General features: G+C 38.5%; 1 protein-coding gene across 1 annotated transcript in view; it reads right to left on the minus strand.

Annotated features, from left to right (window-relative positions):
* LRP1B (LDL receptor related protein 1B) overlaps positions 1-27,571 on the minus strand; it is a 1,021,752-nt gene that overhangs the window by 151,757 nt on the left and 842,424 nt on the right. Inside the window, exons 61-65 of the mRNA XM_034786032.1 lie at positions 21,153-21,341; positions 20,067-20,215; positions 10,436-10,529; positions 4,833-4,949; positions 4,598-4,717 (exon numbers count right to left, since the gene is read on the minus strand). Coding sequence (XP_034641923.1) covers positions 4,598-4,717; positions 4,833-4,949; positions 10,436-10,529; positions 20,067-20,215; positions 21,153-21,341 — 669 coding nt within the window. The remainder of the gene's footprint in view (positions 1-4,597; positions 4,718-4,832; positions 4,950-10,435; positions 10,530-20,066; positions 20,216-21,152; positions 21,342-27,571) is intronic.

The raw sequence follows: 27,571 nt of genomic DNA on the forward strand, positions 1-27,571 counted from the left end.
TAAAGAGGAAGTGAAAGATGGACATCTGAAGACTGAAACAAAGGGTAAGGAGCAAGCTTCACCATCCTGGTTGCCATCCTCACCATATCCTGGAACCAAGAGATCCATTGTAACATCATTGGGCTTTTGTCATCCTGATCCCAAGACATGTCCTGACCGGACCAAAGAAGTGGCCCAGGTGACATCTCCATCTTCACTGGCTCCAGCTATATCCTAGCCACTACATGGGATGTGAGACTTTGTCATGTCCCCTTCCTCTCTTTTGTGCATTCTTTTCAATCTCCCACCTTATTTCTTCTCTTTACAAACCCTTTCCTTTTTCCTTCTGTCTAATAAGAATATGGCTAAGCTGGCCAAGACTGCATGTTTTGTAACCCTGTTGTAAGCCTGTGACCAGAAAGAGACAGCTATATGCAATATCATGGTACAATTTTGCCAGGTCTCAGAGTGGTGATAAGACTGTGTACTGTGGCTCAGTTTTGCAGCAGCAAGGTTACAAGTTAAAACCAGAGACAGCTGCATTTTCTATCTTTGCTGTTCTTTCCCCTTTTGTGTATGTTTTTCATGTTTTGCCTTTTAGAAAATGGGATCAGACTTTAACAAGAGCAGCAACAGCAGCTGCAGCCCAACTGAACTAACTTCTCTTTTTCTCTAAAGGACAGTTATTACCATCTTAATACCAACTAAGAGACTGTCAAAGGAAGGGTTATTTTCCTTCCAAAGACACTCTGCAGCTAAAGGGAAAGGGAACTAGGGATGCTGTTAAAATGTAAGCCTTATTAAATATTTTACATTTCAAATGCTTTAAAGGCTTTTCCCTTTTTTCCCATTTAATAAAATGTAATATTTTTCAGTATGTGTTTGCCATGGTACTAAGCAGGTTGAGTTTTGCATAGGAAACCCCAAACAATGTTTAAAAGTATTTAATGTTGGACAGTTTCAGGGTCATGTTAATACCTTTGACTCTTTGGGCCCCTTTACTAAATCTAAATGTACAGGGAGTCCTCTGACTTACGATGCCTGACGCCACTTACTGCGCTTTTCAATGGACTGCTCGTTTTGCCCTTATGACGCTCGATTTGCATAAAGTTTGCTTGAAATCACTTGCTGGTTGCATTATACAGTACTGGAATGGATCTGGAAGGGGTTGCTTTTGATTGGCTTTGAGGCAACAGGGTAGCTTATTGCCGGGTAGGGTTGTTTTTGATTGGCTTCCAGCCTTGAGCTCAGCCAATCAGAAAGCTTGAACAGTGATTGGCTGAGGCTCAGCATGTGTGCCATTCTCCCTGGCTTTCTGAGCCTGTGTTGCCGGCATTCTGAGCAGCATATGTGAGTTTATATGTTTATCCGAAGTTTCTTTACAAAATACAGTGTACAGTAAATACATTGACATTGCAACATTAGTCATCTATAATTCATATAGTACAAAAATCTGGGTTATTGTGGTGAAAATAGTGTATCAAGCCTTGGTTCAGGAAACAATCTCCACTTCATACCATTGATTCCTATGGGAAAAACCGTTTCGAACTACAACGTTTCAACTTACAACGCAATTCTGAGGAATTGTATCATAAGTCCGAGGACTCCCTGTATACAACAGTGTCCAGTGCTACCAAAATCCTTCTGCTCTGTCTTCATTGTTTTGAAGAAAAGTAGTAAATTGAAGAACCAGACTGAAAACTACTTCACAATGTCAACATAATAGTCCAGGTAACAGAAGATTTTGCTGTAAAGAATTGCTTCCAATTTTCCTAGTTCCTGAAAGCTGCTTTGAATGGGTGTCTTAGTTTCCAGGATTTCCACCTTAGCAACTAAACCTGGTTCTTAGTGCATTCATGGGTTTTCCTTTTAAATCCATACAAAAAGTGCTAGAAAAGTTCCTCACATCAGAGATGGCATGTGATTATTTTCTGCTCAGCCAGGAGTATGAAACAATTAATGCCCCTTTCCTGTAGGGATCCTATCCCTAGTTATTCACCAATCAAAAAGTAATTTTCTTCTCTCACTTCCTTCCTAATGTATTTATCTCACTAGCTCAGAAGATTTCCTTTCATAAATCTCCTTGGAAAGTTAAAAAAAAAAAAAAAAAAAAAAAGACTGGCCATGAACATGGACTTATTTAGCAATATTATGGCCTATGGCAAATTAGTAGAACAGAAAATGACCTTGAATGTGTGTATGCTAACAAATGTTAGTCAAAACATATAGCTTTATATGGATTTCCCATCAGCTGTAGAGTTCTCATAGCCAGGTTCTAAGCCACCTGCCCTTTGGCCCACAGTACACTGGGCACGTCATAAACAGAGAGGGGTGGGAGGAGTTATGTCTGGATTGCTTTGCAAGCTGCTTAGTCTCTTGGGCCTGGTCTACACTTGGGGGGTGGGGAATCGATCTAAGATACGCAACTTCAGCTACGAGAATAGCGTAGCCGAAGTCGACGTATCTTAGATCGACTTAGAATCACTTACTTTGTGTCCTTGTGGTACGGGATTGACGGCCGCTGCTCCCCCATCGACTCCGCTTCTGCCTCTCGCCTTGGTGGATTTCTGGAGTCGACGGCAGAGCGATCGAGGATTGATTTATCATGTCTACACTAGACGCGATAAATCAATCCACGATAGATCAATCACTGACGTACCCTTGGAGTCAGTTACCATATGGCACAATTTAAGCACATTCTAAGTTGTGCTAATCTGCACTGGAACTGGGATGACAATCATGGAGCTGTAACCAGCTCTCTGGTGCTCCCCTACCACTTGTCTGTCCCCCTCCCCACAATGTGCCAGGCATAAATTCAGCACAGCCAAGAATCAGATCCCATATTTCAGAAAACAAACAAATGTTCTTGGCAGTGTTACAAATAAATCCTAGATTATTAAAACTAAACAAAGATTTATCATCTAATTTGCTTTTCATTATTTATACTACTGTTGACTTTTTGCATTTAGCTCAGCTTGGGCAATGAAAAGTCTCTGGTTTGTTTATATTTAGTTTCTAGTCATTTTCAGTTTCAGGTTTTCATGAATTAGCATGATGTTGCAGTGTTTGAGATGGAAAATCATGAAGTCATGCCTATGTAGTTAAGAGTATTTGTAATAATAATACCTTGCTCTTATATAGAACTTTTCATCAGTGGATCTCAAATCATTTCATTACAAAGGCAGGCAGTATCATTATCTCATTTTACATGGCACGGTGAACTGAAGTAACTTGCCCAAGATTCCCCAGCAACTAGTGGCAGAGACAGAAATAGAAGCCAGGTGTTCTGACTCCTAGTGCAGTGTTCTAGTCACTAGGCCACACTGCCTAGTGTAAAGTATCAGCGGGTAGCCGTGTTAGTCTATATCTACAAAAACAACAAGGAGTCTGGTGGCACCTTAAAGGGTACGTCTTCACTACAGATGCATCTGAAGAAGTGAGGTTTTTACCCACGAAAGCTTATGCCCAAATAAATCTGTTAGTCTTTAAGGTGCCACCAGACTCCTTGTTGTTTTTGCCTAGTGTAGTATGTCATACCAGTATTGTAAAAGTAATTGCGACAAAGAATCTGAGCCACTATCCAAAAACATGGCAAAAAAGAAAAAACTGCTTATGGACTTCATCTAACAAGAGGCTTGACTGAAACAAGATAAAATCAGGCAATGTGGTTCCTGAAAAGCAGTAACTGAGCTAACTTAGGCTTCTGAAAGGTGGCTATTAATCATCAATATTCAAGGGTCTTTGTATCCACAATGGCCCTTTTCTAAAGAATGCATGGAGTCTCCAAGCCATTGTGTATGTGAAGTTTGAGAAAACCAATTTAGAAATGGGGTAGCTGCCCTGGATCAGTGGGAGCTTGAAGAGCAGGTTGAGTGAGTGACAGAGTCATCTCTCGTTCTAGATGGCAGTATGGTGCTGATAGGCAGACCAGAAACATCAGAGAGAGAGGATTATATTTACAAGATGTAAACTCTTCAATGTTCCCCCTCTGTAACTAAGCTGAAAATACCTTATCTAGTTTATCTTATTAGAAATATAAATGTAGGTTTTTATCTGAAATTAATTTTTTAATTCAATTTTCTCTGTTTTGATTTTTTTATTAAGATTAATGTCATATGGGTAAATTTGAGCAGACCTTCCATAAAAGAGAACTCCGTAACCTCCAAGGAGAGGTGCTGTAGGATAAAGAGTTCTAGAACCTATACCCTCTCTCAGTTAAGGGGCAGGAACAAAGATATCCTCTCCCAGTAAATTGTGTTGCCATCAGGCCATGGCAGAGAGTCATATGAGGAATGCTAACAGACCAAGGAGGAGACAAGAGATGGTGGTGGGAGTGGTCATTGTAATATATACAGTTTAACCCAAATAAGAGACCCATATAATTTTCTAAAAATCAATTCTCTTTTTTTTTTCTCATTGTCCTGGTTACAAAAAATTGAAGTCAGTGACAGAAGTATTTGATTTTTGTACACAGAATATCTCAGGTACTGTATGTCAAATAGTCCAAAAGATTAACTGTTTTTCATTGGGCATAAAGTAATTTTACATATATCTTTTAAACTCTATGTTTAAAACTATCCATCACTGTGCAATACAAAACTCTTTAAACATAGCTTACGACAGTCTCTTTCATCTTCTTCATCACCACAGTCATTCTGTCCATTGCACCTTAGATTTATTGGAATACATTTCTGATTCTTTGTACACTTGAACTGACCTGACAGGCAGACATGTGTGTCTGGAAGAGAGATGAAAAAAAAAGTTTTCCAGATGAGTTTCTCATGAGAATTTAAACCATCTTAGCTAAAGATCTTAGTCAATTTTTGAATTCTGTGCTACATATAAACACCTACCACAGTTGAGTTCATCAGAATTGTCCCCACAATCATTTTCTCCATCACAGATAAAGGCTGGCAGAGCACAAAGTCCAGTTCCACACTGAAAACGTCCTGGTTGACATTTAAATTCAGCTGGAAAAAAAAAAAAAAAACAAATCTTGCACAGTTGCATACAGGGTTTATAAAACTTATAAACAAAGCTTTTCTGCTATTCAAAATGTATATTGAATTACTTTAAACTGTGTATGAACCCCAATGTGAAAGTGTACATGTCAGACAGAAGTTTCATGGATTCTTCCTTTCTGAATAAACTGATCAAATACATGGAATGATCCAAGCCCCATTGAAGTTAGTAAAAAGACTCCCATTGATTTCAATGGCATTTGGATTGGCCCACAATGAGAAAATGTCATGAAATCATTTGGATATTTTTATATCTATTTCTTTATATTAAAAAATATCTTTAACCTATAACATAACAGAGGTTAAAAAAATCTCATTAAGTACAGAAAAATTACCAGCACTGTCACAGGGATGGTAATGTGCCAATTATATTATTACTCTTCAATGGAGTAATTGAATATATTTAAAAGTTATTAAATTAGGATATATAGACTGAACCAGAGTATTCTGTAGTTACTAAACCATAACTGAACACATATTTTTCAATTATAAGATCGAAGCACTAAGGCTGAGGAGGGTCTCATTTACATGATGACTGCACATGAGTTATTTCACAGTAATGATACAGTATGCAAAACCCTGTGCTCTGATTGGCTGAAGGGGACTATTAGAAGAGATTTATATAGTTATTGCATGTGCATTTCTTAATAACCAGATAGTAATTATGAGATCTTGCAACCATGTCTATTACTATTTATTTGTAAGCATCAGTGTGCTAAGATATGTACAAAACAGAAAAGAATACACAGTCCCAGCTCTGTGGATTTTTTAATCTGAACAGAAAACACAAGAACCCACTGGGACACCAAGAGTCTGATGCTATCTTAAGTGGATGATTATTATTTTTATTTGTGTTGGTTAGCATTTATGTGCCTTAGGGAAGACGTCAGCGTTCAATGGGGATTTGAATAAAGAAAGGATGGAGACCAAGAGCAATGATTTGGGAAGGGATTCCAGAAGAGAAGATGATATGGAAACAAGATTGAAGAAGAAAGTCAATTGGTGAGAGACAACTTTGTAAGGGTGCCAGGTTGAGATAAGAAACAGCAAAGATGCAGATGTGCAAGTCCCTGTGCAAACCTTTGAAAGGGAAAGTTTGATTTTGATGTGGAAAGTGACAAGAACTTCCTACTGAAGAGGTTACAACAGCCCTTAGTGCCTCTGTCAGTTGTTTTCTTCTACAGTAAAAGTTAGAAAGTACTGAAGTGTACTAAACATGTATCCCTAACTCTGGTTCCTAAACAGAATAGGATACAAAAGTTATCAGCTGCCTGGGGATTCCCCTATGCTGGTTAAATTATAAAGGGGATTCACCCGGGAGACCAAGATCTGTCTGAAGCTATAAATGTGTATGCAGTAGATAAACCATCTGTGCTGACAAGTTGCCAAATGGCTATGACAAAACATCTCGCTAAAGGGATTAACGTCTGTCCTCTCTAACCATGAGAGAATCTGTAGTTATTACTATTGAAGGGATTATTATATAAATCTGAGATTCTTTGAGTTCTGGGTTTGACCAAAGCCCAAGAAATGGTACATAAATATATAATCTGGTGAAGGAAAATATAGCCAACTAGAGACATTCTGGGTACAACCCAAGAAAGGTTTGTAACAAATCCTACTGTGAATTTATCACAGAATAATTTCCTTATCTGCAAGTGCATTCTCAACTCTTAGCCCAGAACAGAAATGAGATAAGCCTTATGCAACAATAACCAATAATACAATCCCAGGTAAAGTAGGTAAAATATGCCCATTCTTACATTCTGATATAGAAATAAAATGCAAATTTTAGCCAAGTTATTCTAAAGAAATAGCATGTTTAAAATGCCAAATGTACCACAAGGCTCTTAAATGTAGGAAGACTGCCTGGAAGTTGTGCATTTCAAGAAGTAGTTTACACATTTAAAGATGGTATCAGAAATTTAGAGGAACATAAACAACACTACATTAATGCACACTAGGGAACTTTTAATGTGCACCGGCAGGGTTCACATAGGCTAGCTAATGTGCGATATGCTAGTATGCACTAGAATTTATGCCCTCTCATGTGGATTAACACACCGTGTAGACAAAACTTAAGTCACTGTAGACAGTGAGATGAGGGTATGCAATTAGTGCAAACTGGATAGTCACATTAAGAATTTAAATATTAGTGTCTTGTTAGCGTTGGAAGGCTTTAAGACTGAATCCTTACATCCACAAATAGATCCTCAATAATGTGAGAGTCAGAAAAAATGATCTACTTTTTAATATATGGACGAGGCACTCCACAGATGACAAGGGGCTACTCCAGTTCTCCCAGCATGGAGAGTTCCAGGCTGATCAAAAACATGGATATTGTGTTCCACCAAGGAATGACCTGCACTTCTCTCTGTGAAGTGTATAATCAAACAGTTCTAAATCCGATTAAGATTTTGTTCAAATCAGAAATGAGTCAGATATCATCACAATTTTCATAAAATATGGAAGGGTAAAGACCCTGCTGATGCGTAATTTTCTCTTCAAGCTTTTTTCCCCCCAAAGGTAAGACCTTCTGGCCAAAAAGGAATAAACATTTAGCCCAAAATGTGTCACAAAAAGTATGAAGTGTTTGTGTCATGCATCATATCTGCAACAAGTAGACACTACTCAAGAACACCAAACTCGGACTGGTTGTTCTCTGATAAAGGTAGCTGACCTGACAGTTGTTCTTACACAGATTCTTTCAGGGCTATCATTTCCATCACCTGTCTCTAAATCTTTTGGAATCTAGCAGCTATCAATGATCAAGATCCAGAACTCTGAGTTGTGATAATACTCCAGCAGATGCTCAGACTGTCTACAACTGAGACTTACTTTGCTGTCAGACATATGCCTCCCAAGATTGTCCTGGGGAATCCTATTCAACACAAACCAGCATGGCATGCTAGGAAAATAGGAACTGTCTTCTCCTGTTTATGTGTAAAGTGGACACTCAAATGACAGTTTAGATCAGGAACATTTCTAGTTTATTGTGAAGATTTCAAATTATTATTATTCAAATATTAGTCCTCAGAAAATTCAAGACCATCTTTATCTCACATATAATAGCTGTGTTTGCTGCCAGAGAGACCAGAGTATTGGGAGTGACAGGCAGGAAGCATTCATATTAAGTTCAAAAAAGAGGAAAGGAACCTCACAATCATGTCCCTGAGAGACTGTTCACTGTGTTACTTGAGTTACTGAGGTACCACAATCATCTTTCCTCTCAATGTGAACTTGTAATTTCCAATTTAAGGAGACATAAGTGTGTTAAATTTGACTGAGCACACTAAAAATAGAAGTGTAGCAACAGCAGCATAAGGGATAGTCGCTCAAGCATGTACCCATTCAAGATGCTAGATACGTACTTGGGTGGGTAGCCCTTCCTGCCACTTGTACCATCATGGCTACATTTCTCTTTTTAGAGTGCTAGCTCATTCAGAGCTAGCATTGGTATGTCATCCTTGAGCTGGGAATTACATTTCCAGCTTGAAATGTAGATGTCCCCACAGTTAAGGGAAGCCTACCTCACTGAATTTTGCCAAGTATTGAGATGAGGTCTGTTATGCAAACCATTTATTTTGCTTTACTTCCATTTTCTCTCTGTTTTTAATAAATCTGTAGACAACCCAAAATGCTTCAAGCTATACAGAGAGGTGCTAAGGGGTAAGAAGTTTCTGGAGCCTAATCCCTCACTCTTGGTCTTGATCATATGTGGCACATAGAGTTATGGCTTATCCTCTTAAAATGCATTGCAAAGAGGAGTAGCAGGAGAACAAAGGGAAGAAGCCTGATGACCAAGGAGATGCACACGGGCAGTTGGGCCAAGTGATAAATACTTATCCCTTTTATAGCACCTTTTTACAAAGAATTTCAAAACACTTTACAAGCATCAGGCCTTTATCTGAAGCCCATTGAGTACAAGGGAAAGACTCCCATTGACTTCAGTGGGCTTTGGCATAAGCGATTAAAACCTCCTAAACCCATGATATAACAATATTTAGTGATTCCCATTTCACAGATGGGGAAAAAGTTACAGACTATTTAAATAGCTTCCCTGGGGGTAAATAGAATAGGGTTTAATACAATATTTTTTAAACTTTTGCACTTAAATTAAGGGTACTGAAACGCCTCTAGTTTGGTTCACACATTGCAGAATATCCTGACCATTTTTCTGCAATAGAAATTCAATAAAATGTAAAGCTTGACATATTACTGAGGATGAAGCTATTGCATGTGATTTACTACAATGTCCATGTGGTAAACAGACAAGTCAGTAAGGAGCAGAGTTCTAGGTAGATAAATGAAGTAAGGTAACTTGTCATAAAAAGTAAAAAGATCAAGTATTTTTCTATTATTGAACTTGTGACAATGAAAAAGGCATCATAACAAAAGATTTAGAAGCATATGATAATTGCTTATTGTTACTCTACTTCAGCATATTTCTTTGTTAAAATGTGGATTACAAATTTTAGTGCACAAGATTAAAATGAAATGACTGTAAATTAGAATTAAAGAGAAATGCAGCGGAGTGAACATTTTTTATTGTGAGTACAAATTTGAAGGTACAATTAGGGTTGCCAATTTTGGTTGGACGGATTCCTGGAGGTTTCATCACTTGACATAAATAACCATTTATCTTTAATTCCTGGAGATTCCAGGACAATCCTGGAGGGTTGGCAACCACAGGTACAATGCACTCATGATCTTTTGATTTTTGGAGATACAGTAAATCACATAAGCGGTTAGTGATGGAGGATGAAAGGAAGCATCATCCTCTAGACATTAAAATGTAGTAAACCAATTCCAAAGAAACAGTGTTTTCCAATACCTAACACAACTTACATTCCGCTGTCATGGCAAAACCATGACAGTTTCCCTCTGGGATGCTGAGAAATCATCATGATTGACTTTAAACTATCTAAAACTTGACAGGGGGAATATTATGGAGGCTACTGTATGAAGTCTGAGAAACTATCAAGGAGAAATCTGCTGATTCTGCACCACTACCAGCACACTGAGCCAAAGTTCAGTAAGATGGTTAGAAATAGTGCATCTCACAGAATCATTTGTACCTGATTTGTAAATTCTTATCCCCAAAACATCCTTTTGCATTGTTTGTTAAAACAGGAAACTCTATGTGAAATGTATTCAGAATTGTAGCAAGAGTCACTTAGAGAAAAGTTGAACAAATGTCACTATTCAGGTTTAAAAATCGAACTTGAACCCAGTTTTTCAAGAAACTAAGAAAAAGTTAAACTGTGATTTTGGATTTGAGAATATGTACTACACATTCTTGCAGTTTGTTAAGGATTTTCAAATGACACGTAGCAGTGATCACCTTATTTAACTTTCTAACTTCTGCATTACAGTATCTTATACAAGAACATCATGGAAAAAGAAGTTGGATTTAAAATTCAGAATGTACTTACGACATTCTTCAGGTTCATCTGATCCATCCCCACAGTCATCTACAGTATCACATTTCCACCAGAATGGAATACATTTATCAGTTTTGCAACGGAACTGTAGTAAGAAATGGAGCCAAAAAAAAGTCTTAAAATATGAATATTTTTCATGCAAACAAAATAATTTATGAGAAATTAGACTCATAGGTCAAAACTTATACCTGTTTCCCTAATGTGTATTTACAGTTGATTTTGTACAAGATACTTTTTGAGGAGTGTTGGCCTAGATCTTCATCTGGTGTAAATCAGTGTAGCTCCAATGATAGTAAAGCTATCCCATTTTACAACAGCTCAGGATTTGGTCCTTTCAATTTTAATTCAAAATAGAAATTTACATTCCTTAAAGAACTGTTCTTGGGACTCTTGAAGCATATATTTAACAGCATTCTTTTAGAATGAATCTGAGTAACAGCAGATATGTTGAAGTTGCTTAACAATTCAACCGAATATACAGTTTTGTTTTTATACAATCACTTTTATGTAAGTTGAATCAAATCAATGGAACAACAACCTAATTCTCCTGATTCCTCAAAAGGCAAAAATCTGTTAAGTAAATGCCTTCAAAAGGCCAATATTGCCCTTAATCTCAATTAGAAGCTCTGCTGTTCCTTCACTATCGCTGAGAGAAGAATGCTTCTAGGAGTTAAACTGAAACCACAAATTATTTTTGCCAATAACATCAAGTGGCAGAGTCCGGGTAGTTTAAGAATACTGGTAATCTATTTTAGTTTTTCTATATGGTGCTTATCCCTGGTTATTTAAGTGCTGCACAAAAGTAAGGAGTACAAAAGCCCAGAAACAGAATATGTTTTACTTTGTAAATTCCACCAGGGGAGAGGAGTGTGACTGAGTATACGTTTTCTGTTTGTTTGTTTTGTTCTAAGAGCATTGATCCTTAAGGAAGTTTTTTTTTTTAAAGGTGTGTTTTTCACCTTAATCTGAATACCATTAAAGCTCAGTCTAAGTTTTTCTGCCAGGAACTTCCACAGCCAGGATATTGCTGTCAATTATGCTTTGTGATCTGTAGTTAGAACTGAGGTATAAACGCTGAATTATTATTGTGGAAGATAGCTGGGAATCGCTAAAGATAAGGTGGGTCCTGTGAAGTAGCCAGGTCCCAAACACTTAAGTGGCCTTGTAGAAAAGGGCTTTCAAGTTCTATTCTAAAGTGGATGATGTAGTATACCCATGTGGCCTCTATCATAAGGTGTGCAGCTGCAAGCCATACCACCAGCTCCAATCTTTCTCCAGTGTTTATGCCCAAGCTCAGGTAGAGTTAATTGCAATAATTCCACCTGGAAATGTGGAAAATGGAGATGATAATGGCTATGTCCTCATAAAAGATAAAATCCACAAATCCAGAGTCATCCACTCATTTTGCTTAAACCACCAACCAATTTTAACTGTTGGTCATCAGTGGCCTGGGAAAATTAAATTTAGACCATTAAAAAGCCTTGGGATCAAAGTCTCCCCATCCCATTACATCTCATACTTGACATAGAGATCATCTATTAGCAAAAAATGTCCTATTTCTCTTTGCCTGGCAATACAGCTTTACCTGTTCCCTCTTAGATGAGGACCCAACCATTGTAATCTATACTTTCAATATTCCTATCTTGGACTATTGATTGCAATTCACTGTATCTGAACTTGGACACAAACACTGGAGAAAGAGGTCACTTGGATATATCACCATCATCCACTTTAGAACAGAGTTGAAAGTCCTTGAAAAACTGCCTCTGTTCATAGAAGCATGAGACTTAGGGAAGAATACAGGTGAGTTGATGTGTTGATTCAGAGGGAATTCTCTAACCACCTTTGGTCAGACTTTTGGGTGTGCTCTTTAGGATATGTTGTCCAGGAAAAAAACTGTATAGACAGGATCAGCCATGAGTGCTTGAATCTCTCTCCTACCCTGCTTGCTGAGGTTATCACTACCAATTTGGAAGATTTCAGAGACAAGTGCAACAGAGATAAATAATCATAAGTTTGAATGGAGGGCCCATGAACATTGAAATAATCAGGATGAGATCCAAAGGAAGAATCAGTTCCTTGATAGGTGGAAAAACTCTTATTAGGCATGTTAGAAACTTTATGATCATTAGGTGTGAAATGATTGATTGACCCGCTATAGGTAGATGATGTGCTAAGAATGCTGCCAAGCATACTTTCACTGAGCTCAATTCACTGTTTCAGTTCTAATAGGTGCTATAGACTTATTGATAATGAAACTTCCTGAGAGTTCAGAGATTGCTGGTGACACCAGAGAGAAAATCTTGTTCTTTTGTGGAAATTGTGGAAAGAGTAACCTTATCTTGAATAGAAAGATTTCTGGAGCTATGAGAATAATCTCTTTCTCACATCAGTAACAGCTTAGTTCTCACATAGATAAACTAATTCTAAAATCTGTCTTTCTGAGATAAGGGCTACTAGAAAGTTCAGCAACAGTTTTATCTAATCTATTATTCTGATTAATCTTGACATGTAGTTATACTCAGATGGAGAATCCAGTGTACCTATGTCACTTGGGCTGTTACCTACATTTCTATGGTGCTTAGTTGTAAGATTCCAATCAGCCATTCTGGAGAAACTCTAATGTAGCTGATATCACTTTATGATTATTACATTTGGCAGTTAGGGCCCCATTGTGCTGGGCACTGTAGAAAGAGGCAATCCTTGCCCCAGAAAGATTTCTGTTTCCGCTTGCACTGGAAACATTACTTGACCAAATCAATGAATGAGATTTCCTGGTTGAGTTCTGTCTGGTTACAAACATGTATCCAAGGCTAATGGAAAATCCCTGTTGAATTACACTTCTCTTCCAGTGCCTGTGCTGTAAACCACAGATGTTCAAGATGAAGGAGTTCCTGATTCAAGAGCCATGTTGTTTTCTGCAGGTGCAATGTGGATTACTTGGTTATCTGTCAAGTCCAAAGTGCCCTATGGGCCAGGAGAGGACTTTCCTTTTCCTCTTTTCTGTACTTTTATGTGAACTCTCTTGAAAGGCAGAAGATTCTTCTCTGCCTAGTATATTGTTTCCACTGCTGTTTAAAAGTTTTGACCTCTGGTACGTTCCTGAATTTTGGAATGGATATAAAACAATCATCCCTCATGCATAAATAAATCTAGAACAGGAGGTAGGAGGAGACTTCCCCTGTGAGCACCATAATTACCCGCTTTGTAATTTTTTGCACCTTCTAATGAGATTTGGTTCTGGGTTGGGTATCAGCATTTTGCTAGTACTTAGCTGTCCACAAAGGAGCATTTGGATGTGGTCTGGGAGTGACACCTAATTTTGTATTGCCTCAAGAGTATGGTTCCATGACCTCAGAAGGAATTTCTGCACTGCATTTTGAAAAGCCCACTCAGGGAATGAAGGCAATGCCTGCCACCAGCAATCCTAGCAATTGCAGATAATTAGCTTAGGTGACAACTGCTAGGAAATGAATGGTACAATGAAGTTCTGGATCTTTGCAAATCTTCTCCATAGTGGCAAAATATGGCCAGAGCTATGTCTGTTTTGATTCTGGCGGCAACCATTCTCCGTATTGGGTTCAAAAAGTTCTTGATGTTGATCAACTGGTAAGCCTGAATTCTTTTCAGCAGATGTCCAGTTATAAATGAATGTGTTTCTCTGAGCAGGGTACTAATTAGCATGTTGTCTGTGCATGGGAATAGGTGCTTAACTTGCAACATGAGCAAGTCCTGTGACTATAAGACCTTTCTTAAAATTGTGGGTGTGGAGGAGCATCCAACATTTCCAGATGGTCTTCCAGGCAAATACTAACCAGGATCCCAACCCTGTTTAACTTCCCAGAGCAGAGAAGTTCAGGTGCATTCAGCATGATATGGCTGCAGACACAGAGCAGAAGAAAGCATCTTGTATTGGAATTGTGAGCAAACATACACACATGCTGATTTTGTCTTGGTCATGTTGATAATTTTGTTGAGTTTATGTAGCTTTCCTTGTAAGCCTTTGCTCCAGATTTTGTTCTCCAGGGTTATAGTCCCTTCTTGGACACGCTTGGTGTTGGTAATGACTAACACATTGCTATGCTGGCTTTGATAGTGAGAGTTGAGACAACTCTACTATCTCAGCTTGCTAGATGTCTGTGGGATCCTGAAAGGTTGTCTGTGTGTGGAAAGGGGAACTGTGTAGCAGCCTGTCTTCTTTCCTCAGAGATGAGGACCCATTCCAGTATCTGGAAGAGGAGGACTTTTGATCCTTTGGTGGGGGGAGGAGGGAGATTTTCTCCATCCAGCCTGGGTGTATTGTGGGAATTACCTGCTGAGCTGGCTAGATAGCATTTTCCTTAGACTCTTTCCCCAAAAGGTTCAGAAGATCCTGATAGGACCTTTTTTGCACTGGCATGGTTGTTCCTCAGAGCAGGGTGGGAACTCGGCATGCTGGTCCAACTCTGAGTGTCATACCCTGGCAGCGTGAGAGTCAGCTGCCTGTGAACTGACAGGTCATAATTCACCCACCGTAGAGCCCGTACATGTTACCTCGCATATGGAACAAAACTTAGATTTGGCCTGGAGTTTGTGGGACAACTCTACCATTTTTGAGAATGGGCAGTGGAATCCTGGAGAGGAGGCATTGCAGTGCTTGATCTGGGTGGTTGAAACAACTACACTGACAGGAGACCAGGAAGAAATATTATATGATGCTACTGCAGAAAAATGAATAAAAATATTGTTATAAAACAAAATTGTCTGGATAAATTGAAATGCCAACTTGTTCCACTGCTGGAGGAAGAAAATCTGGTGGCCTTAGTTGAAAGGAAGAGCTTAGTCCTTGAGTCCCAAGCAACCACACTGGACTGCCTCCAGATTCCATAGGTGGGGAAGCGGGTTCACCATGACTGAAGAATGAGGAGAGAGGCTCTGCAACAGAAAGTGAATTAAAGGAACAGGCTTCTCAGCTGGACTTTTATGGTCTCCTGATACCCAAGAAGTTGAGAAACATTCCTGCTGATATGGCCATGTTATCCATAAAGGATGGAGGACAATGAAAGGATTCTATGTAAAAGTACCCAGGAAGCCTGAGAGACTCTGGAGACGAAGTTCTTAATGCAGCATAAGGGTGAATGTGACCCCCCAAGAAACCATAACTCCTTTGTCTGGAGAACTATTCCAGGCCTGCAAGCTCACCCACATGGCAGAGAGGCTGACCCAAAAGCCCTGAGAAGTGAAATTCAATCAGGAAATGCAGTTATATTTCCCAGAGCTGAGGAAGGCGCCCTCAACTTGATCCCTCTAGTACAGAATGAAGCACATACAGAAAGTGAAAGTGTGTCGGCACTGAGGAACCTGTGGTATCTCCAAAGAAAGGGTGGTAGGTACAAATTGTTGTCACTGGAAAGATTGGAAGTACCTTTGGGTTGAAAAAAACACAACCAAGGTCTCTGATCTGCTTATGGCAATGTTTTACTTTGTCCTCTGCAATGACACTGAGACCTACTCTCAGTTCCAATTCTTATCCTTATGCTTTAGACATCAGAACAACAGACGAGCAGAACCAAGGCTTTTGTAAACAGCAGGTGTCACTGAGATCCTAAGTTTCCAGTAAGGAACCCACTTAGCTGGTGACTTGCCAGTTGCTGAGCCAGTCTCCAGTACTGAAACTCTGCTTAAATAATTCCTTGCCCAGGAGAAGGCACCACTAAAGTCCATCACGGTGAAGATGCCACTGTCCTGACACACTGAAATGATGAAGCTGGTATACTTTGCAATGGAGCAAGTCTGAAACCATACTCCAAATATTCCTTTCCAATCTGAAACTGAATTAAGGTGCCAATCCCATCATCAAGGACTTGTGTTTCAAAATAGGCAAAATATTGTTTCACAGTTCCTCCCTCTCACCTCCAATCTACTAAGGACCACAGAAAACATCCATCCTGTGCTGTACTATTATACACTGATTTTCCAGCAGGTACGTAAGCCCAGGTCTCTATCTGAATTTGGCTCATTTTATAAATGAGTGATTTAATAAAAATGTAATATAGATGCAACTAAACAGGTCATATCCTACATTAAAAGTCGTTAAAATAAATGACATATTATTCTTTGAGGTGAATCAAATTGCTTTAGATCCAGTTACGTGTTTTCAATCATTGCAGCTGGTAATGGGTAGTTAGATAAATTTGCTACCGAACTTTTGTGAATATTTTCCTGTAGCATCTTCTGTTATGTTTATTCAGATCATTGTCAGAGATACTGTCAGAAAAAAGGAATAGCTGTGGTACCATACCTGAGAAGACTACATTCCAGAAGCACAGTTTCTACTAATTATGACACATCATAGTGCTTCATTACTTTGTACCCAGTGTTCATGGGTACCTTGCAGGTATGGTACATGCAAGTAGTGAATATTACCATTGTAACAGAACACTTATTTTCAATGACTGTAAAGAGTTACCTATAATTTTTTAAAAGTTTTATCATAGAAGATAGTAACTCTGACCCCAACTTGGGAAACACAATATGTCTCTTTTGATGAACGTTCATATATAGGAAGATGACTGAAAGGATGCTGAAAGTTATGAAAAATCATAACTGATACATTGTAGAAACATGTAAAATGCATCTAAAATTGCTTCTCTCTCTATCACATTATTATGATTTAGAATCCATTATCTGACAATACCTAGAGCTGGACATAAGTGCTATATCGAATGGGCAAAATGAAATTTCTTGATTTTTTCCCCTTTTAATATCCCTCAACATCTGAGAGATATTAGAGCTTTAACTTATCACTGGTCCAGGATTTAATATTTCTTCAATTTGCAGTTAATCTGAGGCAGAAGTTTCATATTCTGGGGGATATCATGGTTTGGGGTTCAATCCAGTGGGGCTTGTGTCCCCTCTTGCCCTGTAACCTGAGTGGCTCACAATCCTTTGCTACTATAGCTCCCAGCCCAGAAGGCTCATATTCAACCAACAGGTAGGTCACATCCAAGTGTCTGTGTGCTATACAGCCACCCCTAGCACTGACCCCAGCAGCCTATCTACTGCCCCACAGCCCCACCTTCCATCAGCCTTAATTACAACCAGCCAGGTGACCCCCAACACACTCCCAGTCCTGAATTTTCCCAAAACCATGTGCTTGCAATGTCCAGCCTTTTCCTGGACGGTTCAGAGAAATAATAAAGTTTGCTTGTTATTTTAAAGAGACAAAAGCACATCAGAGCTTATTAACTTAACTTGGGTAAATACACTTTCTTTTCCTGAAAATAGAGCATTGAGTTGGTTTATAGTAAAAATAAAATACATTTTATTAACAGGACATAGATTAAATGATGCAAAGTAAAGTGAATAAAATTGGAAAAGGTTACAAGTAAATCAAAGAGAAACATGCATCTAAACATCTAAAGCTTAATCTATCAAGGTAAAGGCTTTGTTCAGGATGAATTATCACCCAGCTTCCTTCTTCCAAGCTATGGTGGACATTCCCTCAGTCAGGACCATCCACAGAAGTACAAGGCGCAGGCTCCCCTTCTCTTTCTAGGTGAAAGATCTTTGCCAAAGCTGGTTTTTCTCCTATATTTATTTCCCAGTGATTCAACTCTTCCTTGGTTGAAGGACCTATCTTTCTCAGTTTGGGAGAGCTCTGGTCCCTTGTGTCTAGTGATAGATGCCAAATATGGCTTCTGTCATTGCTTATATCTTCCAAAGTTCTATTACCTTGTTTCAAAAGGCAGGATGACCTCATGCTGTTTTTCCCTTCCTGTTGGCTTCCTATCTCCCTATATGTAAATGAGGCTTCCATTGTTTTGATTCTACCATGCTTAATTTGCATAAGAAACAGGTAAATAGCTGTGAAATTCCCTTCAGCCTAGGAGAGACCTGTTTCTCCCTTTGTTTGGACACAGACTATGGAGACTAATATCAATATAATTCCTTATATAGTGTTGATACATACATTTTACAATGATATTAATCACCAGGGTGTCACTCACTTTCATAAAACACCTCACTCAATAAATGTTTATAACAGTGGTTCTCAAACTAGGGCTGCCGCTTGTTCGGGGAAAGCCTCTGGCAGGCCAGGCCAGTTTGTTTACCTGCCGCATCCACAGGTTCGACCAATCGCAGCTCCCACTTGCTGCGGTTCGCCACTCCAGGCCAATGGGGGCTGCAGGAAGGGCGGCCAGCATGTCCCTCGGCCCGCGCTGCTTCCTGCAGCCCCCATTGGCCTGTAGTGGTGACCCATGGCCAGTAGGAGCTGCGATCGGCTGAACCTGCGGACCTGGCAGGCAAACAAACTGGCCCGGCCCACCAGGGGCTTTCCCTGAACAAGTGGTGGCTCTAGTTTGAGAACCAGTGGTTTATAATATGGTAATAGTGTATCCATCAGCTGCTTCAACTGCTTATGACTTGAGGTTCAGGCTCCCTTTGTATATAGTTCAGGTAAAGTTTCTCTTCCCTGTTGGGATGTAGATGCTAAGCTGTCTCATCCTCTGCTTATTAGCTTGATAGCTTTGTTTACCTAATATGTAAATCTACCTTCATTGTCCCTAGCTGAAGACTGGGCTGGCCAGAGAAGCAAACATATTTCTTTGTCTAGGACAGACCTGTTAACCAAATCCCCCTGACATGCCTGGTTTAAATACTTTTTAGTCATAATTGCAACATATATTCATAACTCTTAATACACATCATATACATACATGACACTAGATTCTTAATGATCAATGAATTATTAGTTTTCCAATGACATATTACCTACCACCTTCTAGATACAGATTATAGCAGTAGTAAGGTGGGGTACACTGAATTGGTCAGGCCAGCTAAACTTATTACTTGATGCCAGTGAGCTGCTTGCCCTCTGGCACTGGGACGCTCTTAGGGTCACACAGGAAAATATTCAGAAACTCTTATTTTTGCAGATTGTTATGTAAACAAATGGGAGCTGTTTGAAAGCTGCTCAGAGGTTTGAAAAGTCCCCCTGGAGATTAGTGCAGGTGAGGTGGTGAAAAGTGCAAGATATAAATATGCTGTCATATGGTTCCATTATTTATCATATAGTTATAATCTCTACATATGTCGACCCAGATATTATTACAGACTTATTATTAGTGACTCCACAATTGTGTTGTGTTGAATTTTTCACTTAAAGCAGGATTAAAATCCCTTGGTTTAACACATTAATGGATGAATTTAGTGTTTAAATTTGGCACAATAACTCTTCTGAAGGCAAGCGAATTAACTGTGCCTTTTTTTTTAAAGAAATATATACAACAACTTTTGCAGAGGAAACAAAAATATTTTCTTTCTGAAGTGTTGCCCTCATGATATTATGCTAGTATACCTCCTTCTTGTTAAACAATGAGTCACACAAGCTCCAAACTTCATACACAAAGATATTTTCATAGCACCTCAGGTATACGATTTTTAAATTTTATATTTAAACACAAATCATTCTTCTCTTTATATGTCCTAAGCTAACTGATATCCACAAAGAATAGCTGATGTTACTTCAGAGTTGTGCTGTGGTTTGGTGAACTCTTTCAGGGGTGCATCACTTTCATTAGTATTAACATTTGGTTGTAAATAAAGCTGCAAAAATATAGTAAAATGGCAACTGGCTTACCTGACTGGCTGTGCAGTTTGACAAGCAGGTCTTGTTATCTGCAGCAAGGTAAAAATTAGTGGGGCAGGCACAAGTGTGTGTTTTGCCAGGAGCTAAGAGACACAAGTGACTGCAGCCACCATTATTTATCATACACAAATGTTTAGACACTGTGAATGAAAAAGAAAAAAATTATTAAAACCTACCAACCAACAGGCTGATTCGCAGGGGAACCCTCCCCCTAAAAATAAAAAACCAACAAAGGAAACATTTTTTTCCCTTTAGGGAAGCTTCTAGTAATATAAACCTGTTACCTCAGCATACTTTAAATCTCTTTTATGGTAAAAGGGAAAGTAAAATTCAATAGGTACAAATTACATTATTTTTATAATGTCATAGTTTATAAAAAAGCATTCTTAAAAACAAAAACAAACAAAAATTCACTTTTATAGCCATCGGTCTTTCAAATTAAGGAGCACAAGCATTTTGTATGAGGCAAATTAATTCACTAATAAAAATGCAGATTTGAATGCTGAAACAATGAGAGAGAAAGCACTAGTCTTTTACAATGGTGCTGCTAATTTGCTAATCTAGACCAGCTGCCAAATTTTATTTAACTAGAACTGTAATATACGGATGGTAGGAGATCAGAGACAGTTATAATACTGTCCTCCTTCTGTAGGTTTTTTGGCCCAACTAGTGTTTAAATATCTCTAGGGCTTGTTAGACACCAGTAATTCTTTAAAATATCAACTCTCCTGGTTTTGCAATAATAATAATAATAATATTGAAAGCTTTGCTAATACTTTATTTCTCCTTAGCTGGACTGATTTTATCATCTTTGTAACATAATATCATTTTAACAATTCAGTTGATCTAGTCAAAATCAATAACTTGTTCTTCAATAATTTCAACTTGATATTTAGTTACTTAAGAAATCTACCAAAACCACTGTACAAATACTTATAATCATTGCATAAAAATGCCCGATCCTAAAACAAAAAAATAAAAAACAAACAAACAAAAAAACACTTCATTGAATTCAGAAATTAGATGTTTGTGAAATATGCTGATGTGCTGTCTGAAAAGCATGGATAGAATAATTACCATCAGGTTGTCTATAAGAATGATACACCTGGATATCTGTTATGGCATGCCATGAGTTAATCAGTGATATTCTGTCTGCTCCAGAGGTTTTGTGGGCACGGCTCAGTGACTTGGTTTTCCCATCTGTCCAGTAGATGTAGTCTTCAAACAATGTTAGTGCAATCACCCCTGGAATATCTTGATTAGGGACTGTAATAGGAGATGGTAAGATTAATGTTCAGTCTTGGAAGACTGCCAGTTAAAATATTCCATACTGTATGGGCTGACAGATACAACCACTACATAACTTCTTGTGAATAACTGCCTTGACAATCTGTCAAGCCTGCAGGGTACTTTACTACCAGTTAAAATAATGCAGGATTGGGTGCACCAGCTTTGCTTGCATATATTTAGTGGGCCCAACTACTGCAAAGAAAATGAACTAATTTCAGTTAACAAATATCTACGTCCAGATTCTAAACAAATGACATGTTAAATTTTAATAAAGTAGTTAGCATATATACACCTCTACCCCGATATAACGCTGTCCCCGGGAGCCAAAAAATCTTACATAAGAACATAAGAACGGCTGTACTGGGTCAGACCAAAGGTCCATCTAGCCCAGTATCCTGTCTATTGACAGTGGCCAATGCTAGGTGCCCCAGAGGAAGTGGACCAACAGGCAATGATCAAGTGATCTCTCTCCTGCCATCCATCTCCATCCTTTGACAAACAGAGGCTAGGGACACCATTCCTTACCCATCTTGGCTAACAGCCATTAATGGACTTAACCACCAGGAATTTATCCAGTTCTCTTTTAAACGCTGTTATAGTCCTAGCCTTCACAACCTCCTCAGGTAAGGAGTTCCACAAGTTGACTGTGCGCTGCGTGAAGAAGAACTTTCTTATATTTGTTTTAAACCTGCTGCCTATTAATTTCATTTGGTGACCCCTAGTTCTTGTATTATGGGAATAAGTAAATAACTTTTCCTTATCCACTTTCTCCACCTCACTCATGATTTTATATACCTCTATCATATCCCCCCTTAGTCTCCTCTTTTCCAAGCTGAAGAGTCCTAGCCTCTTTAATCTCTCCTCATATGGGACCTGTTCCAAACCCCTAATCATTTTAGTTGCCCTTTTCTGAACCTTTTCTAATGCCAGTATATCTTTTTTTAGATGAGGAGACCACATCTCTACGCAGTATTCGAGATGTGGGCGTACCATCGATTTATATAAGGGCAATAATAATAATAATATTCTCAGTCTTATTTTCTATCCCCTTTTTAATGATCCCTGTTTGCTTTTTTTACCGCCTCTGCACACTGCGTGGACATCTTCAGAGACCTATCCACGATGACTCCAAGATCTTTTTCCTGACTTGTTGTAGCTAAATTAGCCCCCATCATATTGTATGTATAGTTGAGGTTATTTTTTCCAATGTGCATTACATTTATCCACATTAAATTTCATTTGCCATTTTGTTGCCCAATCACTTAGTTTTGTGAGATATTTTTGAAGTTCATCACAGTCTGCTTTGGTCTTAACTATCTTGAGCAGTTTAGTATCATCTGCAAACTTTGCAACCTCGCTGTTTACCCCTTTCTCCAGATCATTTATAAATAAGTTGAATAGGATTGGTCCGAGGACTGACCCTTGGGGAACACCACTAGTTACCCCTCTCCATTCTGAGAATTTACCATTAATTCCTTCCCTTTGTTCCAGGTCTTTTAACCAATTCTCAATCCATGAAAGGACCTTCCCTTTTATCCCATGACAACTTACATTACTTAAGAGCCTTTGGTGAGGGACCTTGTCAAAGGCTTTCTGGAAACCTAAGTACACTATGTCCACTGGATCCCCCTTGTCCACGTTTGTTGACCCCTTCAGAGAACTCTAATAGATTAGTAAGACACGATTTCCCCTTACAGAAACCATGTTGACTACTGCTCAACAGTTTATGTTTTTCTGTGTCTGACAATTTTATTCTTACCGTGCTATATGTGAAACTCGCGTTATATTGAACTTGCTTTGATCTGCTGGAGCGTGCAGCCCCCCCCCCCCCTCAGCCCCCGGCAACACTGCTTTACCGTGTTATATCCAAATTCATGTTATATCCGGGTAGAGGTGTATTTAAGTTAATTTACTCTGCTAAAGGTCATTATTTTGATTTTTAAGGGAATACAACGTATTAAACCATAACCAGGATGCACCTTTAGATGTACTGTATTTTAACATCATTAAAAGCAATTGTAGTCACTTCATGATGGTGACATATTACAGCTCTCAAGATAAACTAAAAAGCAGCTTTTCTGCTAACAGAAATACAACAATGGTTAAAGGCTTACTGCTGCATATATTTACTTTTTAATACTATACAAAACATATCACAGGTAAATACAGACAATAACTTCTATTCTAACTCCCAGAAAAGAAATCCTAACTGGGTTAGGGATTCTCAGTTTTTCATTTGAAAAATCTACATCATTCAGAGCAAATGAAATGTTAAAGTACATTATGCAGTGATATCACTGTTACACTGCAGAAATATATTTTTCTTATACTTTATAAGATTTAAGTATAAATTCAGTAGTATGTTACTCCATTGGTTCTCTCATTGAAACCACTGGAAGCATTTGTGGAGTAGCATACTATGAACACCCATAAGGACAGCAGAACGTGGCCCACATTGTTCTGAATGAGCTTAACAAACACTGAACAAGCATTGTTAACCTTCACTTTTGTAAAATTGAACAAACCCAGGATTGTCAGGTAAATAAGCATTTTCTTATAGGTTTACTTACTTGCCTACTTTAGCTAAAAATAAATTCAATCTGCTTAAAAAACCTTATGACAAAACATCCCGACCTTTGACGAAATAGTCTATTAATGATACCATGAGATTTAAGAACTTTTGGAAAAACTATAAAACACGTAATTATGATGGGGAGATGGCAGACAGATTTTGTTATGTTTGAGGTTCTTTTGAAAGGACAGTACTGAACGCATGAATCTGACCAACTATCCAACTATGAACTAGATGGTCAAAAAGGAAATTAGCAGTAGGAAGTGGATATTTTCAAGTTACTTAAAATCACGGTTGCACTGTAAGACCTGGAGACAGGTGATTTTTTTTCTTAGGAATTGCATGCACCTGATATGCATAGTTGACAAGTTGGCCCAATTACAAGAAAACTGTAAAAAAAAAATAACATCAGCTATCACCCACAGGTATTCAGTTGATGAATAAACCTTGAAAAAAAATAGAAACATTGTGTGGGCTGAAGTTTAACAGTTGCTTATTATACATTTCAAAGTCAATTCCAAAGCTTTGAACATTGTCTAGAACTCCTCCAGTAAATTGTTTTGCATGTTAGCAGTGGTTCAGATGGAAATAAAACACACACACACACACACACTCACACAGAGCACCTACACATTCCTACTGTATGATTTGTTTTTTTTAAACTTCTGAGAGTTTGAGGCAGAAGATTTATGTTATGGCACTTAGAATTGGTGTTAAAATGCAGGTTTGGGTGGTGGGGCATTTTCATCCGAACTCATCAGAACCCTTGTGCCACATATATAATAAAAGTTGGTATTCACTTTATATACTACAATTTAATATATTCATGAGCATAACATCAAATGCCTTGTACAAGCTTTGTTATGTCATTCATTCTGCAGTGAATAAGTATATCTTCCAGTTGCTCATAACATTTTTTATGCTAAACCTAGTGTGTCTTGTTTGGCATATATAGCATGTAAAACATTATTATTCATAACTGTCAAGTCAACTGATGGATGCTTTTGTTTGGAATTAGCAGTCTTTCTACAAAATCCCACATAAATCTTTAAGGGTCATTTTTGATATTTAGAAATTGTATCTGACATGGCTTTCACTACTGTTTTCCCTTAGCAATGTTTGTTGTGGTACAATTTTAAAAAGCTGTAATTATCTTTTGAAAAGGAGATTCTTTCCTGCTTATCTGCTCTATGTCATCAACAAAGCAGCACTAAAATAGTGACTGTCTTTGCGTTACAGAAGGTAAATTAAATTAGAATTCTAACTTGGGGTATTTCACTTACGGCTATTAAAAGTATGAATTACCATTAATGTAAGATTTATTTCCCAAAAAGGAATTCATTTAAAATGAGGAAGTAACAATAATGTAGTTAAAATGGAAAATGTGTTACTGAGTCAGTTCTTTTCTGGGGCTGACTTGTCTCCTAGTATGAGAATTTGAATTTGTGCCCCTCTTTTTGGAAACATCAGAGGACATTCAGACTTATCCATGGGGCTTCTTTCATGGCTTAACCAAGCTCTTTCCAAAGTACCTCCCAGTTACTAAACCTGAGATTTTCAAAGTCATACTTAGAAAGTTTGAACACCCAGTTCCCATTAATTTTAATGAGAATTAGAAGTTCAAATTCTTTATGTAACCTTGAAAATCTCAGCATAAATATTTATTAGTTGACTAAATATAAATATCTAACCTTACTTCACTACTTACTTCACTTACTACATGCATGGGCACTAAAGAAGTGATTGTAAAAATGCCCAAAGGACTTAGTTTGAATGGGAAGAATTAGGGGAGAGGTCAGTCTGGGAAGGAAATCATGATGTGACAAATGTTCTATTCTGGATTCTGACATCTTCCTGAGTCTGACACATCTTAATTATATCAAGAAATGTGAAAAATATTCAAAAGTGTCGGAGAAGGATGAAAAAGAATGTTTCATCTTCGCTAAAGTTAGTATCTCAATCTATTTGGTCATCACTTCTTGGAGTACCTTTCTGCCAAAGAATGTTTCTGTAGAGTATACGTCGGGCCTGTAGCTCTTTACAAAAATGTTGATTCATGACAAGATGACAATTTTCCATTTGTTTTGTGGTGGCTGATTCACTTTCTGCCCAGGATGCTACCACAGAATGTGTTGACTGAAATAAGTCTCTTAAACTGAATATCTTTCAGTGATATAGCATTTGATTCATTTTTTACATGGAGGATTTGAATGCCTTCAGGCCAAGATATTTAGGGTGGAAGGAAATAAATAAGGGTTTTCTTAAACATGCATACACTCCATGCCTCCTCATGCTCTCATATGAGGGCATAAAAGACAGGGCAGCTGCGACCCTTCCTCAGCTCCTTTACAGTTCAAGGTCAATGCTGTTGAGGACTCAGAAAAGTGGGGACAGATCAATGAAACCACACAGAGCACAACATTTCAAAGAGTTACAGTGACTGTATGGTAGTTAATTGTTCTTTCTTCTTCAAGTATATATCAGGATGGATCCCATTATCAGGACTGGGAAGCAGTATCTTCCCTGAACAGCTGGAGTGAGGAATTTCAGCTGTATTTGTCAAACAGAGATTGAAGTACTATTGTCCCGAAATTGGCATCTGACCTAGTTGCCATGTCACATGCATAATGTTTAATTAAGTTAGTGGGTTGCTCCATGTAGCTGTCTTGCAATTCTTGGAAAGAGCCACATTTCTGAAGTAGGCAGATGATGCCTCCTGTTCACTGGTGCAGTGTACCTTGACATTCAGAGGCAGAGGCTTGCCAGCCAGTTGATACCAGCTGGAAATCACATTGAAATTCTCTGTGATGAGTTAGCTTAGCTTTTCAGTGCACTGGATATGGCCACAACGAGGCCTGAAAGACTTCGTCCTGCTGAGGTAATAGAGCAAGGCTTTGTAGATGTCTGAAATATGCAGCTGCAGCTTCTTCTCTCCCAGCATCAAGTACAAGATTTGTGGAGCTATCATGATGATAGAAGCTTTGTCCAATTCGAACTTGGATATTTGGGGGGGCGGGGAGATCAGGAGAATTAGAGGGAAGGCATATAGCAGTCCATGAGACCATAGAAGGGGGAAGTCATCATCAAGGAGCCTGGGATCACGTCTCCACTGAAGCAGAACTTGGTATTATCTTCTGTAGTGAACAAGTCTGTGACAAGAGTTCCGCACTGATGGGTTCGGGAGGCTTTTCCACAGCTACTATTTGTGGTGGTTATCACACTTCAGGAAATCTGCTGGGTCATTGCCAACTCCTGGAAGGTGTAGAACCATGCTGATAACAACATAACTCGATGGGTTATTGGTAAAGAGAGGATGATTGAGCCACTCATTATTTTAGTGCATGGCTGACACGCCTACCTTAACAGATCCAATAACCACCCCAAACACACCAAAAAATCTGTTATCTACTGCCAGACGCTCAGATACCATAGAATATGTTCCAAGGAGAAAGTCCAGGATACACACCTTAATATACTTAAAACTGCCTTCACCAAACAAGGACACTTCACCAGAGAAGTAGATTGCATCATGGCCACCCAAATACCCCAAGAGAACATGCTTCAATATGGAACCAAAAAACCCCAACCTATGACTACACACCCCTTGTTATCACCTACCACTCTAATGGAACCC

The sequence above is a fragment of the Trachemys scripta genome, chromosome 11 (genome assembly GCF_013100865.1).
Source record: "Trachemys scripta elegans isolate TJP31775 chromosome 11, CAS_Tse_1.0, whole genome shotgun sequence".
In the NCBI taxonomy this organism is placed as follows: Eukaryota; Metazoa; Chordata; order Testudines; family Emydidae; genus Trachemys; species Trachemys scripta.